Source organism: Lolium perenne, chromosome 4, assembly GCF_019359855.2.
Source record: "Lolium perenne isolate Kyuss_39 chromosome 4, Kyuss_2.0, whole genome shotgun sequence".
NCBI lineage: Eukaryota > Viridiplantae > Streptophyta > Magnoliopsida > Poales > Poaceae > Lolium > Lolium perenne.
In genome coordinates this window covers 128,444,330-128,460,141 of record NC_067247.2, presented here as the reverse complement: position 1 = coordinate 128,460,141, position 15,812 = coordinate 128,444,330, and the positions used below count along the sequence as shown (strand labels likewise).

General features: G+C 45.5%; 1 protein-coding gene across 1 annotated transcript; it reads right to left on the bottom strand.

The window, feature by feature from the left end:
- Positions 1–302: 302 nt before the first annotated feature.
- Positions 303–1,422, bottom strand: LOC127348613 (uncharacterized). The gene has a single exon (XM_051374577.2). It carries the CDS (start codon positions 1,383–1,385, stop codon positions 375–377), a length of 1,011 nt encoding a protein of 336 aa, XP_051230537.1. The 5' UTR covers positions 1,386–1,422; the 3' UTR covers positions 303–374.
- Positions 1,423–15,812: the final 14,390 nt, after the last annotated feature.

Sequence of the window (15,812 nt, the reverse complement as noted above, 5' to 3'; positions counted from 1 at the left end):
GTCAATTGTAGCGAGATAATGTAGATCGCCATGTGTTCTGCATTTGAGTGTTTCTACTCTTGATTATGTTTCACGAGCATGGATTTTGTGCCCAGCTGGGAGCTCATCATGGATTTTGTGCCAAGTAACAATTCATGAAAATCCAGTACAAATCCATGGATGTAATATAGGTAAATCATGTAAATCTGAAAATGTCTAACTTCAGATGCGCGAGAATAAGGATATTCTAGCGACGAAATTACGAAATGTTTCTACTAACAAATACCTATCATCCTAAGTCCTAACAAAAACCTATCCTTCTCTTCTGATTACTCCTTCCGTGACAACGGAAGTGGCTTCTGACAACGTTGGCCGTAGCTGCTTCTCCCGGGATGCTAGCAGTGATACTGGTAATGGCCGGTGCCGATGTCGCAGCTCTGGAATTCCTCGACCTGCCAATGCGCCGACGCCGCGTAGCTGTTGTCCATGTCGAGGTAAGCGAAGTTGTCATTCATGCCCAAGGGGTACTCGAGCTGTAGCGTGCTGGCGTAAGCCCCACCGGTGACGTCCTGAGCGTAGTAGTGCTCAGGCGCCAGACCGCCGTCGTTGGCGAAGTCGGGGTAGTACCCAACTGGCATGACCGCGTCCCACGACTCGTCGGCGGCGTAAGACATGGTCAAGTCGGGCCAGACGCAACCGGCATTGTCGCCGTAGCCGGCCGGCGCCACCATGTCGTAGACGGCCCCCGCGTCGTAGTCGCCGCCGCCGCCGCCAACGCACTCGAGGCCGTACCCTGGATTCATCAGGAATTGCTCGAGTGGGCCTTCACCGCCGACGTGGTTGTCACTCCTGTCATGGTATGGCATCATCTGCGTCTGGAAGCCGTCATAGTCGATACCCACGAGCTGCTGCGGCGCGACGACGGCGTCCTCGGAAGCATCATCATCTTCCGGCGCCGGCGCGAGCGGCGAGCCCAGAGCCGCCATCCTGTCGCCCGTGGCCCGCAGCTGAGCGTCGATCGCCCGGAGCACCTCCAGCGCCTCCTCGCGCGTCATGTCGTTGAGCGCCGGGTCCCAGTCTGGGAGCACGCCGTGGCAGGCGCCTTGCCGTGCCCTCGCGAGCGTCGCGCTCTCCTTGCCCAGCTGGGCCTCGAGGTAGCTCCGGTGCGTGTGCCGCGCGCGCTTCTCCGGCGGGAGGGCGCGGTACCTGTCGAGGACGCCGCCCCCCTCCGACTCCCACACTAGCGGGGATCTGGCGCCGGCGGCGGGGGCGCAGACGAGCGCGACGCGGGCGTCGGTGAGCACGGAGAGCTCCGACGCCTTCTTCCGGAGCCCCTGGGTCATCTTCGCGTACTCCTTGCCCCGCGGCCGCGCGCCCTCGTTGATGGGGATCTTGCGGCGCGCCATCGTTGGCTGGCAATGGCGGCGCGCGCTTCTTGCTATGCTGCTGCTGTTATCGCCTTAGATAGTTGCATATCTCCGGCGAGGCGGCCGGTAGGTATATATAGAATCAAGGAGAGCTTCTGCGCGCAGGAGGCGGAGGTGGACGCGGACTCTCGTGTTCGTCTCTCCCGAACACGGCAGAGCCCCCTAGCTGCCAGTACCTACGCAGTAGGCAGTAGGCGAATTAAGCGCCATAATCTGACAGTATCAATCAGTGATCAGCTTAACGGTAAACAAATTATGCTGATGTAGACTACTAGCTTTAATTCCACGTCAGTAAAACAGGGATTAACCAAAGAAGGAAGGCGATGGGTAGTTGTAAAGCCGGTACGATGCGGCCGTGAATCCGACCTGTGGTAGGCGCAGTTAATGCGCTGACTTGTCCCGCATCACGCGTCTAGCGTTGGGCTGCGACCGTACAGGGCCGACCGCCCTCATCGCGAGCGCTTGGTGGCTGCGCACTTGCTCGGAAGCAAATCCTATGCGACCAGGTCGTACAACACAAGTCACTGGACCAATCCCACACTCCACACGTGGCATCCGAATCTCAAAGCACCCCTCCCCAAACTGATCCCCTCGAATCTCAAAGCACCCCTCCCCAAACTGATCCCCTCACGTTTCTTCTTCCTATTCAGCTTGTTCTTCGGGAACAACACCTCCAGTTGCCGGCCGGCGCCGCCGTAGATGTACGCCGTTGGGACAAAGCCCGCCAGGCGATTGTTGGTCAGGGTGATAACCGTCGCCGGCGACTACCAGAACAATCCGGGATCTGGCCCAAGAAGTGTTTGTTGTTGAGGAAGAGAGCGTCCAGGTTCTTGAAGAAGACTTCGTCCGGGAGCTCGTCGGAGAAGCCATTGAACAGCAGGTCAAGGTTCTTTATGTCCCCAAGCGATAGGTGGGCGAGGAGGGAGAGGGCGGCCGGGAGGTAAAGAACCTTTCAAGCTGCCGTGGTTGAGGTCAATGGCGGTGGCGCATCGCCATTGATCCAGGCACGAAGTCGATAGGATCTTTATTTAGATGGAGTCGATAGGATTTGGATTTGGTAGCAGGGAGGATTAGCTTGGCAGAGTTGCCTTGAGATTCGGGTGCCACGTGTTGAGCGTGGAAGTTGGTCCAGCGACCTAGGGTGTACGACCTGGTCGCATAGGATTATGAGTAATCGCTCTTTGTTACAGGACTAGGGGGAACATGGCGTTAGTGGAAACCGAAGATGCTCGGAGAGAGCGGGAGGCGAGAGAAAAAGAGGAGGCAAATGCAGCAGCTAGAGCGGAGAATGCACCACCACCACACCCAATGATGCATCCAGATTTCCAACAATACATGAGGGCAATGGAAGAAGATAGGAGGAGGTACCAGGAAAGTCAAAGCAAGAATATGCAAGATTTCTTTACCCAAGTCATCAACGATAAGGGTAATGAAGGCAAGGGAGTAACCCTATCAGACTTTCAAAATGCAAGACCACTACCTTTTACATAAGCTCCAGAACCAATGGATGCTGAAGACTGGCTCATGGATACGGAACGGAAGTTGAAGAAAGTTGGATGCAACGATGAGGAGAAGATTCGGTATACTACTTATCTGTTGTCAGGACCAGCAGCATCATGGTGGGAGAATCTTATAGCAGTACATCCTCCAGAAAAGGTGTTCACCTGGGAGGAATTCAAGAAGAAGTTTCGGGATGCTCATGTTCTGGAAAGTGTGGTAGAGTTGAAGAAGAGAGAGTTTGACGAATTACGTCAGAACACTGCATCCATTATGCAGTATGTTCGTGATTTCAACAGGCTGTCAAGGTATGCACCTGAGGAAGTGGACACTGAAGAGAAAAGGAAGAAGCGATTCATGAAAGGCATGAATCCATACATGAATATGCAACTGAGGTTGGCACGGACTGCTGAATTCCAGGAACTGATTGACTCGGCAATCACTTTCGAGGATGACTATAGGCAGGTCCAAGAGGATAGGAGGAAGAGGGCTCGTATCGAGCCAAGGAAGTACCCAGTCAGCAAACCAACACCTGATCGGAGTTTCAAACCCCGATTCCGACCTACTGGTAATCAATGCAACCGGGGAGGTCAGAGTCAGAACCCAATTAATCAAATCACCTGTCACAGTTGTGTACAGAAAGGTCATGTGCAGAAGGATTGTCAGAAAACCAGGATCATATGTTATGGTTGTGGGAAGGATGGACACATCAAGCCAGAGTGTCCAAACAAAGCATCATGGAGTGGACAAAGCTCAGGAGGACGAGGTGGAAGTAGCAGCAACAACAACAACAATCGCAACAACAACAACAACCGCAACTACAACAACAACAAGAGGGGCAAGCTGTATGGAAAGCTGAATTGCACATGTTTGGAGCAAGCGGAAGAGTCGGATCAAACAGTCTTAGGTACGCTCAGCATTCTTACTCATCTTGGCAAAGTCTTATTTGATACTGGAGCAACCACATCATTTCTTGCACTGGAATTTGTGGAAAAATTCGGGCTTAGATGTTCTAAGTTAGAAACCCCTATAACTGTCCTATCCGCGGGGGGAACGATCTTAGTAACCCACGTGAAAGAAGCACAGGTCATAACCATATGTGACTATGTGTATTTTGCGGACCTATTCATCATTCCCATGAAGGACATATCAGTCATCTTAGGGATGGACTGGTTGACGGAGAATGGAGCGGTGATTAACCGTGGAGACAAAACAGTATCACTTCGCAACTCTATTGGAGGTCGAATAGTTTTCCAAGGAGACAAATACACTGAGTTGGAGATAGGATTGGAACTCAATAGTCTGAAGGAGGTGAGGATTGAAGATATCCCTGTAGTAAATGAATTTACAGATGTATTTCCCAAGGAATTACCGGGCATGCCACCCGATAGAGAGATAGAATCCACAATCGATCTGATTCCAGGCACAACACTAATAGCTCAACCACCATATAAGATGGGACCAAAGGAGTTAGTGGAACTGAAAGCTCAGATAGATGAATTGGAACAGAAGGGATTTATCAAAGAAAGTGTGTCACCATGGGGTACACCAGTCATTTTTGTGGACAAAAGAGATGGTGGAAAGAGAATGTGTGGAGATTACAGGAATCTTAACAATGTAACTATCAAGAACAAGTACCTTTACCTAGGATACAAGAACTTTTTGATCAAGTTCAAGGAGCTGGAGTTGTTGACAACCGTTTTTGCCTTAAAAGTGAAAATTAGAAGATGGCCTCAAATGAAAAAATGATAGACATCAAAGTTGTGCGTCTCGTCGAGACAAGCAATTTTGCTTTTTGAATCATTGCGATCCGAGCTAGTATGCAACTTCTGGAGCCAAAATACAGCAGAAACCTGAATTACCGAGTCTGGGCGCTCGACCATAGAGGCCTCTATGGTTAAGCGCGAACCGAGCCGGGGCTGCGGAAGAAAGTCGGAATTGATCTTTTTTGTTGCGACCTCAATTTAACGATCAAGATGAGCTCAGATGAAAAGGTTGTCAACATGAAAGTTCTTCGTTTTTTCGAGACGAACAACTTTGCTGTTTACGGGATTTTGATCCGAGATCGTTTACTGCCTAAAATGTGGCACGGAAGGTGCAGGAAGGTTTCTGACCGAACAGTTACGGAAATTTCAGGTTTACTTGTTCGAGTTGGACCCTAATTAGGGTTTGTGACGTGAATCCAACCGTCTATCTTGCACGGAAAGTCCAGCCGCTCTTTATATACATGAAGAGTGACGGCCGATTGAACAACAACACACAATCGCAAAACCAATCTACAAACCTTTACTTTTTCTCTCTCGTTCTTGTTTTCTGCTCTTCGTTCGTCGGTGTTCTTCGTGTTGGAGAGCTTCGATCTGCGAGGTCCTAGGGGCGGGCGAACCGACCTAGGGCAGCCCATCACCGCCGTGCGCCCAGATGGGGTCTCTCCCGGGCGTGTGGGGTTTCGGGTTCTCAAAAGAGCCCGCCGGATTGTCCTGCGTATCGCGCTTCCGGCGAGCCTCCTCCGGCGACGTGTCCTGCGTATCGCGCTCGACGCCGGAGGTACACGGTGACGTGTTCGTGTGCGAACACACTTTTTGGCGACTCCGCTGGGGACGATCATCATGTCAGACGGCAAGCTACCCCAGCCTGCTGAGATTAGCGCCGAAAACATCATCAAGCCTAGCTTCGATGATCTTTCGGCGGAACAACTCGAAGCCTATGAGGCGCTCAAGAGGAAGCGTCAAGAGCAACTTGAGGCGCTGGAAAAGCAGCGCAAGGAGGAGTTCGAGGCTTTGAAGAAGAGGCAAGAGGAGGAAGACAGAGAGACGTTCCTTGCAAGCTTCAAGAAGGACCGCCAAGGCGGTGCCACTTCGCTTGGGGAGGTCAAGCTTCCACCATTGCTCGGCGATCCAGCCGAGCCCTCTGTAAGTACTAGCTTGTTTTCTACTGATCAATTGGCTGCAATTAATCATTATGCTACTGAGTCTAGTCGTCAAGCCTATGATGCCATGGTAGAATACTTGAAAGCTAGTAAAAACACGCCGCATGATACTTCTGTTAATGTTGGTGCAAGCGCTGTTGTAGGAAACCCTAACCCAACATTACCTACTTCATCGGCAGTTCTTCGTGAGACGCCGATGAATCCTCACTTCAGCCAAGATAGTCAGATCATGACTGCGCCAGCATGCCCTAGTCCTATTAGGAGTGTGCCTTATTCGGTGATACCACCGAATCAAGTCCCACGCCCAGTAGCTACGAACATGGTGCCGAATTTCAATTCGGTACCAGCAGCGCGAGTAAATCCCATGGCTAGTAATGCTATTGTTCCTGTGCAATTACCACAAGTAAATTCGTCCGCCATAGATGAAAACATGGCCACACTTAGGTCAGAATTGCAAAAGATGTTCTATGATAACTTCGGAATTGAGCCGAAGCCTGTAAGTCGGATGTATCAAAAACCTTATCCGGAATATTTTGATGCTTTACCGTACCCCCAAGGCTACAAGGTGCCTGATTTTGCTAAATTTAATGGGGTAGACAATAAGACAACTTAGGAACATGTTAGTCAATATTTAGCACAATTGGGAGAAGCTGGCAATACTGATCCTTTAAAAGTGCGTTTATTTCCCTTGTCTTTAACCGGTACCGCTTTTTCATGGTTTTCTGCTTTACCTTATGGTTCAATCAATACTTGGTATCATCTAGAAAAGAAATTTCATGAACATTTTTATAGTGGTGATAATGAGCTTAAATTGTCGCATCTTACATCGGTTAGACAAAAACATGATGAATCGGTCACCGATTACATCAAGAGATTTAGAGATACTAAAAACCGATGTTATAGTTTGGTGGTTACAGAAAGAGACATGGCAGACTTGGTTCTTAATGGTTTAAGAACTCATATTAAAGAGAGAATTGAAGGTTATGAGTATCTAAGTATTAGCCAAGTTTTACAAAGAGCTTTGGCTCAAGAAAGCCGAAGCAAAGAAACAAAAGATTTGCATAGGTCTAAGTCTGATCGTCCTCGCATAAACACAGTTGAATACAATAGTGACAATTCGGACGATGAAGCTGATATTTATGCTGCTGAATTTGTTTGGCCCTCAAAGGCCAAACCTTATACTTGTGATGCTCTTAAGCCGATTCGCAAGAATCGTGAAGATGAGATGACATTCAGTTTTGATGTAGCCAAATGTGATAGGATATTTGATGCTATGTTAAAAGACAAATACATTCGTCTGTCTCACACTTTACCGCCGTTTGAGGAGTTAAAACGGCGTGCTTATTGCAAATATCATAATTCTTTTTCTCATGCTACTAATGATTGCAATGTGTTTCGACGACAGATACAATCGGCTATCAATGATGGACGATTAAGCTTTGCTGATATGCAAATTGACAAGCAGCCATTCCCAATGAATACTTTGGAGCTGCAAGGGAAAAAAGTCTTAATTCGGCCAGAAGCGGCCGGATCCGCTAACAAAAATAATGTTGTTTTTGGTGAGCCCAGGAACAGCAGGGATGGCAACAAGGACTTGGGAAGAGAGATTGTTCTTGGCAAGCAGCCCAATGGCAAGGAGACACTGAAGATCACCATAAAGAATCCTACACTCGGGGGGCAATCACAAGTGCAAAGGGATGTTCGTGCCAAGTTTATCAAGCCCAAGAGTCCAGAAGTTGGCAAGTGGAAAACTAATGAGGTTAAGGTGCAGCACAAGCGAATAAAGCCAACTTTCGATATGTTGTTGTCTAAATATGCGAACCAAGCGGCCAGTTCCAAAACAAACTGGTCATCACATGTGAAGCGCCCAAGATCACCTCCAAGAGAGAGGTCTCCACGACACACGAGGCCGTATGGGCAGTGGGCACCAGGACCATGGATGGCGCCGCCCCCATACGCACCATGTTATTTCAATGGAGGATGGATGCAGCCCCCAATGGCACCTTGTGTTTTTCATCCAGGGTGGGCAACACCTAGAAAATCTGTGCATGATAGGATTACCAGGCCTGTTCGAGACCGTTTGAGTTACAATACTAATCGGTCATCGCAGAAATCTACAAGAGATGATAAAATGAAGTGGCGTCCTAAATCTCCATGTGCTGAAATTCCAGAGAGTAGCAAGCAGCAAGAAAATAGTACTAATGTTAGCTCAGTCATAATAGGTACACAAGAGCTGAAACTCAAGGAGCCGGTTGTTGTTGATGAACCGGCTAACTCTGAAAAAGTTATACTGACTATTCCACCAAGATCTTCGGCTAACGATCATGAAGCTAGCATAAGCAAGGCCAAGCCGAGAGATCCTAAATATACTCAACCGAAGTGGTGTCCTCTAGGACTAACAAAAACCAAGAAGAGGAGACTGCAGCGCATGAGGAACCAAGAGAAGGTGGAGCATACAGCTGAAAAGCGAAGGGATGAGGTTTTCGATAAGACTCACCCTGTACCATATAAGAAGTGGGTGCTCAAGAAAGTGGAAGGTGCTGCGGTTCCCATGACGGTCGCAACAACTACCACGTCATCCGAAAAGAAGGACGTGAATATTGATGAATTGACCACACCACTTCCTACCACTCCTGATTCGGTACCTACTTCAGAAGATGATGAAGAATTGGTGGATTTTGAGAACTCACCAGCTAGGGAAGGTATGGATATGAATATGGTTTATTACTTACCCTCTGAGTTTCGTGCAGTAGATGAAGAAGGGGAGGTAGCGCAATTATACTTTGGTCCCAAGAACGCCATCTTTGAGAAACCAAAAGAACCGGTGAAGCATTTGAAACCGCTATATGTCAAGGGGCACATTAACGGATCACCGGTTGCTAGAATGCTTGTTGATGGTGGTGCAGTGGTGAATCTTATGCCATATTCAGTCTTCAAAAAATTGGGCCTTGATGAGAATGATTTAATGAAGACCAACATGGTGCTCAATGGGTTTGAAGGTAAAGAAAAAACAGAGGCCAAAGGTGTCATGAGTGTGGAGCTCACAGTGGGGAGTAAATCTTTGGCCACCGCCTTCTTTATTGCCGAAGTGCAAGGTAATTACAATGTTATATTAGGCCGTGATTGGCTCCATGCAAACCAATGTGTGCCATCTACTTTGCATCAGTTTTTGATACAGTGGGTTGATGATGAGGTTGAGGTTGTCCATGCGGATAATTCAACTTGTATTGCTTTGGCCGATTCACTGGTGGATTGGCAACATCCCAATGCTACTTGCTTGACAGGGCGCGACCTCTCAGATTTTGATTTTCTTAGTGCCACGAAGAATGGCTTTGTGCCCGTCTCTTTAAAGCCGATTTATAATAATCGGCTCCCAAATATGTGATTTAAATGGAGCCCAACAAAGAGTGGTTGCAGAAGCGGCTTGTTCAATATCGGTCCAGTGAGAATGATATGTATGAGTCCATAGAAGAACTAGATGATATGGATAAGTTGGGACAAGGTTTCACATCGGCTGATCCATTGGAAGAAGTGGATATAGGAGATGGTTCAATTCCTAGGCCGACGTTTGTTAACAAAAATTTGGAAGCCGGTCAGAAAAGTTTATTGATCAGGCTGTTAAAAGAATATGTCGATTGCTTTGCATGGGAATATCATGAGATGCCTGGTTTGAGCAGGGAACTAGTTGAGCATCGGCTGCCTATCAAAGCTGGTTTCAGGCCTTATAAACAACCGGCTCGTAAATTCAATCCCAAGATGTATGACCGGATCAAGGAAGAGATCGGTCGTTTGCTTAAAGCTAATTTTATTAAGCCTTGCAGGTACGCGGATTGGATTTCTAATATTGTGCCTGTAGGTAAGAAGGGGTCCAACAAGTTGAGGTTGTGCATTGATTTCAAAGATTTGAATAGAGCTACACCCAAAGATGAGTATCCCATGCCAATAGCCGATATGCTTATTAATGATGCCTCTGGTCATAAAGTTATCAGTTTTCTTGATGGCAATGCGGGGTACAACCAAATTTTCATGGCCGAAGAGGATGCATTCAAAACAGCCTTCCGGTGTCCTGGGTTTGTTGGTTTATTTGAGTGGACAGTAATGACTTTCGGTTTGAAGAATGCTGGTGCGACATATCAGAGGGCTATGAATTTAATATTTCATGATTTGCTTGGGGTCATACTTGAAGTCTATATTGATGATATTGTTGTTAAGTCGGATGCTAATGAATCTCATTTAGCCGATTTGCGCTTAGCTTTTGAGAGAATGAGAAAATATGGGCTCAAGATGAATCCTTTGAAGTGTGCTTTCGGTGTATCGGCTGGAAAATTCTTGGGTTTTATTATACATCAGCGCGGCATAGAGATTGATCCCGGGAAGATACAAGCCATCCAGAAAGTACAAGCCCCGACATGCAAAAAGGATATGCAGAAATTCCTTGGCAAGGTTAATTATTTGAGGCGTTTCATAGTGAACTTGTCAGGGAAGGTTGATGCATTCACTCCTATTCTTCGGTTAAAGAATGATGATGATTTTACCTGGGGGGCAAAACAGCAAGAAGCATTTGAGAAGATTAAGCTTTGTTTGTCTACTCCTCCCGTATTAAGGGTGCCTAAGCATGGAGAGCTTTTTAGGCTCTATATTGCAGCGGAGGAAGGTGTCATTGGTGCTGTTTTGACTCAAGAGACCGAAGAAAAAGAGCATGTTATCACTTATTTAAGCTGGCGTTTACTGGATGCTGAGACAAGGTATACTTTTATTGAGAGATTATGCTTATGCTTATATTATGCTTGCACTAAGCTGAGGCATTATTTATTGTCTAGCATATGCATTGTTGCTTGTCAAACCGATGTCATTAGATATATGTTACATAGACCAATTCTTAGCGGTAGGATTGGTAAATGGGCTTATGCGTTAATTGAGTATGATTTGGCTTACCAATCCTTGAAATCTATGAAAGGCCAAATCGTTGCTAACTTTATTGTTGAACATCGGATTGATAATGAGCATGATATTGATACTAACCTTGTAACTTTAGTACCATGGAGGTTATACTTTGATGGTTCAGTTTGTAGCAATGGCCAGGGTGTTGGCGTTGTTTATATATCTCCTCATGGTGCTGTTTTTGAAGCCTCATGCCGCTTAGAATATTTTTGCACAAACAATCAAGCCGAATATGAAGCTTTATTATTCGGGCTGGAACTTTTAGTTGCTGTAGGTGCTACACATATTGAGGCTTTTGGTGATTCGTTGCTAGTAGTACAGCAAATATCTAAGGTTTTCAAATGTTTCGACGAATCACTTAATATGTATCTTGATAAATGTCTAGATATGATTGCTACTTTGGATTACTTTAGTATTGCTCATATATCTAGGCAAGATAATTGGAATGCAAATGAGTTAGCACAGCAAGCATCTGGCTACCATGTTGATCGTGGTGTTTTTCATATATCACATGAGCCGATGTTTGCTCTCGCTGACATAGGTAAGGCCGAATTAAAGCCCATTGATTTGGTCACTAATGAAGGGTCTAGTGCAGGTGAACAAGATTGGAGAAGACCTATTATTGTATATTTGCAGGATCCTAACAAGAGGACGGACAGGGCTGTTCGGCGAATGGCTTTTAAGTATGCGTTGATGGATGATGATCTCTATCGCCGAACACTTGATGGTATTCTTTTGAAGTGCTTGGGTGAAGATCAAGCAAGGGTTGCTATGGGAGAGGTACATGAAGGAATATGTGGTACTCATCAATCGGCACACAAGATGAAGTGGTTATTGCGATGTGCAGGTTTTTATTGGCCGACGATGATCAATGATTGCTTCAGGTATTATAAGGGATGCGAGGCTTGTCAAAAGTTTGGTGACATTCAGTTGGCTCCTGCTGCTATGTTGAATCATATTATCAAGCCATGGCCATTTAGAGGTTGGGGATTGGATTTCATTGGTATGATTCATCCTTCTTCTTCAAAAGGGCATCGGTTCGTGCTGGTAGCTACTGATTATTTTACCAAGTGGTCTGAAGCGATACCTCTCAGAAATATGACCCATAAGGAGGTGATCAAATTCATAACTGAGCATATCATACATAGATTCTGCATTCCTCAAACATTGACTACAGATCAAGGTTCATCATTTATGGCAAAAGAAGTTAAAGAGTTTGCCGAATCTTATAATATAAAAATGCTCAATTCATCTCCATATTATGCACAAGCTAATGGACAAGCTGAATCAAGTAATAAGATTTTGATCAAGCTCATCAAGAAGAAGATTGAAGATTATCCGAGGAGATGGCATGAAGTGTTGTCCGAAGCTTTGTGGGCACATAGGATCTCTAGGCATGGCGCTACAAAGGTAACTCCATATGAACTTGTATATGGACAAGAAGCCGTTTTACCGGTAGAGGTGAATCTGGCTGCTTTGAGGTTCGCCAAGCAGAATGATTTATCGGCAGTGGATTTTCACAACTTGATGATGGACAACATTGATGAGGTTGCTGATAAACGTTTAACTGCTCTGAGAGACATAGAGAAGGATAAATTGCGGGTAGCAAGAGCTTATAACAAAAGGTGAAGTTGAAGAGCTTCCAAGTTGACGACTTAGTGTGGAAAGTAATCCTACCAGTCGGTTCGAAAGACAGAAAATTTGGCAAATGGTCTCCTAGCTGGGAAGGTCCTTTTAAAGTCGTGAGAGTAGTTCTTGGAAATTCATACTTGGTGGAATCTATGGAGGGAAATTTACTACCTCGAGCTCTCAATGGGAGATATCTGAAAAGGTTCTACCCGAGTGTGTGGCAAGAAGCATGAACACGCATATGGCCGATATATAATTATCGCCCTTAGCATACATGGCCGATACAGAATTATCGCCCTAAGAATCAATGGCCGATGGAGTGTTGACATCGTCCTTAGACAAAATATAGTGCAAGTTATTTTTCGGCATACATATTTTGCCGAAAAACAGGGGGGCATGTGTTGACAACCGTTTTTGCCTTAAAAGTGAAAATTAGAAGATGGCCTCAAATGAAAAAATGATAGACATCAAAGTTGTGCGTCTCGTCGAGACAAGCAATTTTGCTTTTTGAGTCATTGCAATCCGAGCTAGTATGCAACTTCTGGAGCCAAAATACAGCAGAAACCTGAATTACCGAGTCTGGGCGCTCGACCATAGAGGCCTCTATGGTTAGGCGCGAACCGAGCCGGGGCTGAGGAAGAAAGTCGGAATTGATCTTTTTTGTTGCGACCTCAATTGAACGATCAAGATGAGCTCAGATGAAAAAGTTGTCAACATGAAAGTTCTTCCTTTTTTCGAGACGAACAACTTTGCTGTTTACGGGATTTTGATCCGAGATCGTTTACTGCCTAAAATGTGGCACGGAAGGTGCAGGAAGGTTTCTGACCGAACAGTTACGGAAATTTCAGGTTTACTTGTTCGAGTTGGACCCTAATTAGGGTTTGTGACGTGAATCCAACCGTCTATCTTGCACGGAAAGTCCAGCCGCTCTTTATATACATGAAGAGTGACGGCCGATTGAACAACAACACACAATCGCAAAACCAATCTACAAACCTTTACTTTTTCTCTCTCGTTCTTGTTTTCTGCTCTTCGTTCGTCGGTGTTCTTCGTGTTGGAGAGCTTCGATCTGCGAGGTCCTAGGGGCGGGCGAACCGACCTAGGGCAGCCCATCACCGCCGTGCGCCCAGACGGGGTCTCTCCCGGGCGTGTGGGGTTTCGGGTTCTCAAAAGAGCCCGCCGGATTGTCCTGCGTATCGCGCTTCCGGCGAGCCTCCTCCGGCGACGTGTCCTGCGTATCACGCTCGACGCCGGAGGTACACGGTGATGTGTTCGTGTGCGAACAGGAGTCTTCTCGAAAATAGATTTACGGTCAGGATACCATCAAATCAAGATCAAGAAGGAGGATGTGCCAAAAACAGCGTTTCTATCAAGGTATGGACACCATGAATACTTGGTTGTACCATTTGGACTAACAAATGCACCAGCTATTTTCATGAATTTGATGAACAAGATATTCATGAAGTACTTGGACAAGTTCGTGATAGTATTCATAGATGATATTCTAATCTATTCCAAAGATAAAGAAGAACATGCCAAGCATTTGAAGATAGTTCTGCAAATTTTGAGAGAACATCAGCTATATGCAAAGTTCAGCAAGTGCAAATTTTGGTTAGATAGTGTTGAATTTCTTGCACATGTCATAACCAAAGAAGGAATAGCGGTGAATCCAAGCAAGGTTCAGTCCGTATTGGAGTGGAAGTCACCCAAAAATGCTAAGGAGATACGAGGATTCCTTGGTATGGCAGGCTATTATCGAAGGTTCATAGAAGGATTTTCGAAGATTGCAGGACCAATGACTAAGTTACTCAAGAAAAACACCCCATTTGTGTGGACTTATGAGTGTGAAGCCAGTTTCCAAACACTCAAGGAGAAATTAACCACAACACCGGTGTTAGCAGTTCCGGAACCTGGAAAGGATTACACGGTGTATTGTGATGCTTCCAAGAATGGACTTGGATGTGTTCTTATGAAAGATCGGAAAGTAATAGCTTATGGATCAAGACAGTTAAAACCACATGAACACAACTACCCAGTACATGATCTAGAGTTAGCAGCAGTTGTTTATGCTTTGAAGAGTTGGAGGCAATTTCTGTATGGATCCTAATGTGAGTTATACACAGATCATAAGAGTTTGAAATATTTCTTCACTCAGAAGGAATTAAACATGAGACAATAGAGATGGTTAGAGTTGATTAAGGATTATGACCTTACAATCAATTATACACCAGGCAAGGCTAATGTTGTAGCAGATGCCTTAAACAGAAAGATTACTGAAAATCAACCTACGAAATGGGAGATTCCAAAAGAACTTCGGAAAGATCTAGATGAAGCCCATATTTTATTTATACAAGGTGATACCATGGGAAGTATAGCAACCATGAGGATCATGGATGAGATGTATTCAGACTTAAAGTATGAGATTATTCGAAAACAAGCGGATGATTGTTCATCCAAGAAGAAATCAAAAGGATTGGAGAAGGTAGACCGTCGGAATTCAATCTAGGGGAGTTTGATTCACTATACTTTCAGAAAAGAATATGTGTACCGGATGATCCAGAAGTGAAGTCAATCATATTAAAGGAAGCACATGAAACCCCTTATTCAATACATCCGGGAAGTACTAAAATGTATATGGATTTGAAGGAGATGTTCTGGTGGAACAACATGAATAGAGAGATAGCTCAATATGTCTCTGAATGCCATACATGTCAGCGAGTGAAGGCAGAACATCAAAGTCCTGCTGGATTACTCAAACCACTAGAGATACCAGAATGGAAATGGGATGAAATCGGAATGGATTTTGTTACTGGTCTACCAATGACTAGTAAAAGGAAGGATATGATATGGGTAATAGTGGATAGACATACCAAGAGCGCTCATTTCATAGCAGTAAATCAAAAGGATACTTCGGAAAAGCTTGTGGATATATATGTTAAAGAAATATTTAGCAAGCATGGAGTACCAAAGAAGATAGTCTCAGATAGAGGTTCGATTTTCACATCAGCATTTTGGAAACAACTCCAAGAAGCTTTGGGATCCAAGTTGGATTTCAGTACAACATATCATCCACAAACCGGAGGACAAACTGAAAGAACCAATCAGATACTTGAAGACATGCTTAGAGCTTGTGCTCTAAACTTTGGAGGCTCATGGGAGGACCATCTACCATTGGCGGAATTCTCCTATAACAATAGTTATCAGAGTAGCATCCAGATGGCACCGTACGAAGCATTGTACGGAAGGAAGTGTAGATCCCCAATTTGTTGGTTTCAAACCGGAGAAAACAAGGAGTTTACACCGGACTACATCAAGGAGATACAAGGAGTCATCGAGGTGATCCGGGATAGACTCAAAATAGCTCAAAGTCGTCAAAATAGTTATGCCGACCAAAGGAGAAGAGTTTGGGAACC

Bases quoted from the DNA above. Each gene is read 5' to 3' on its own strand.
- LOC127348613 (XM_051374577.2), bottom strand. From the start codon at position 1,385: ATGGCGCGCCGCAAGATCCCCATCAACGAGGGCGCGCGGCCGCGGGGC.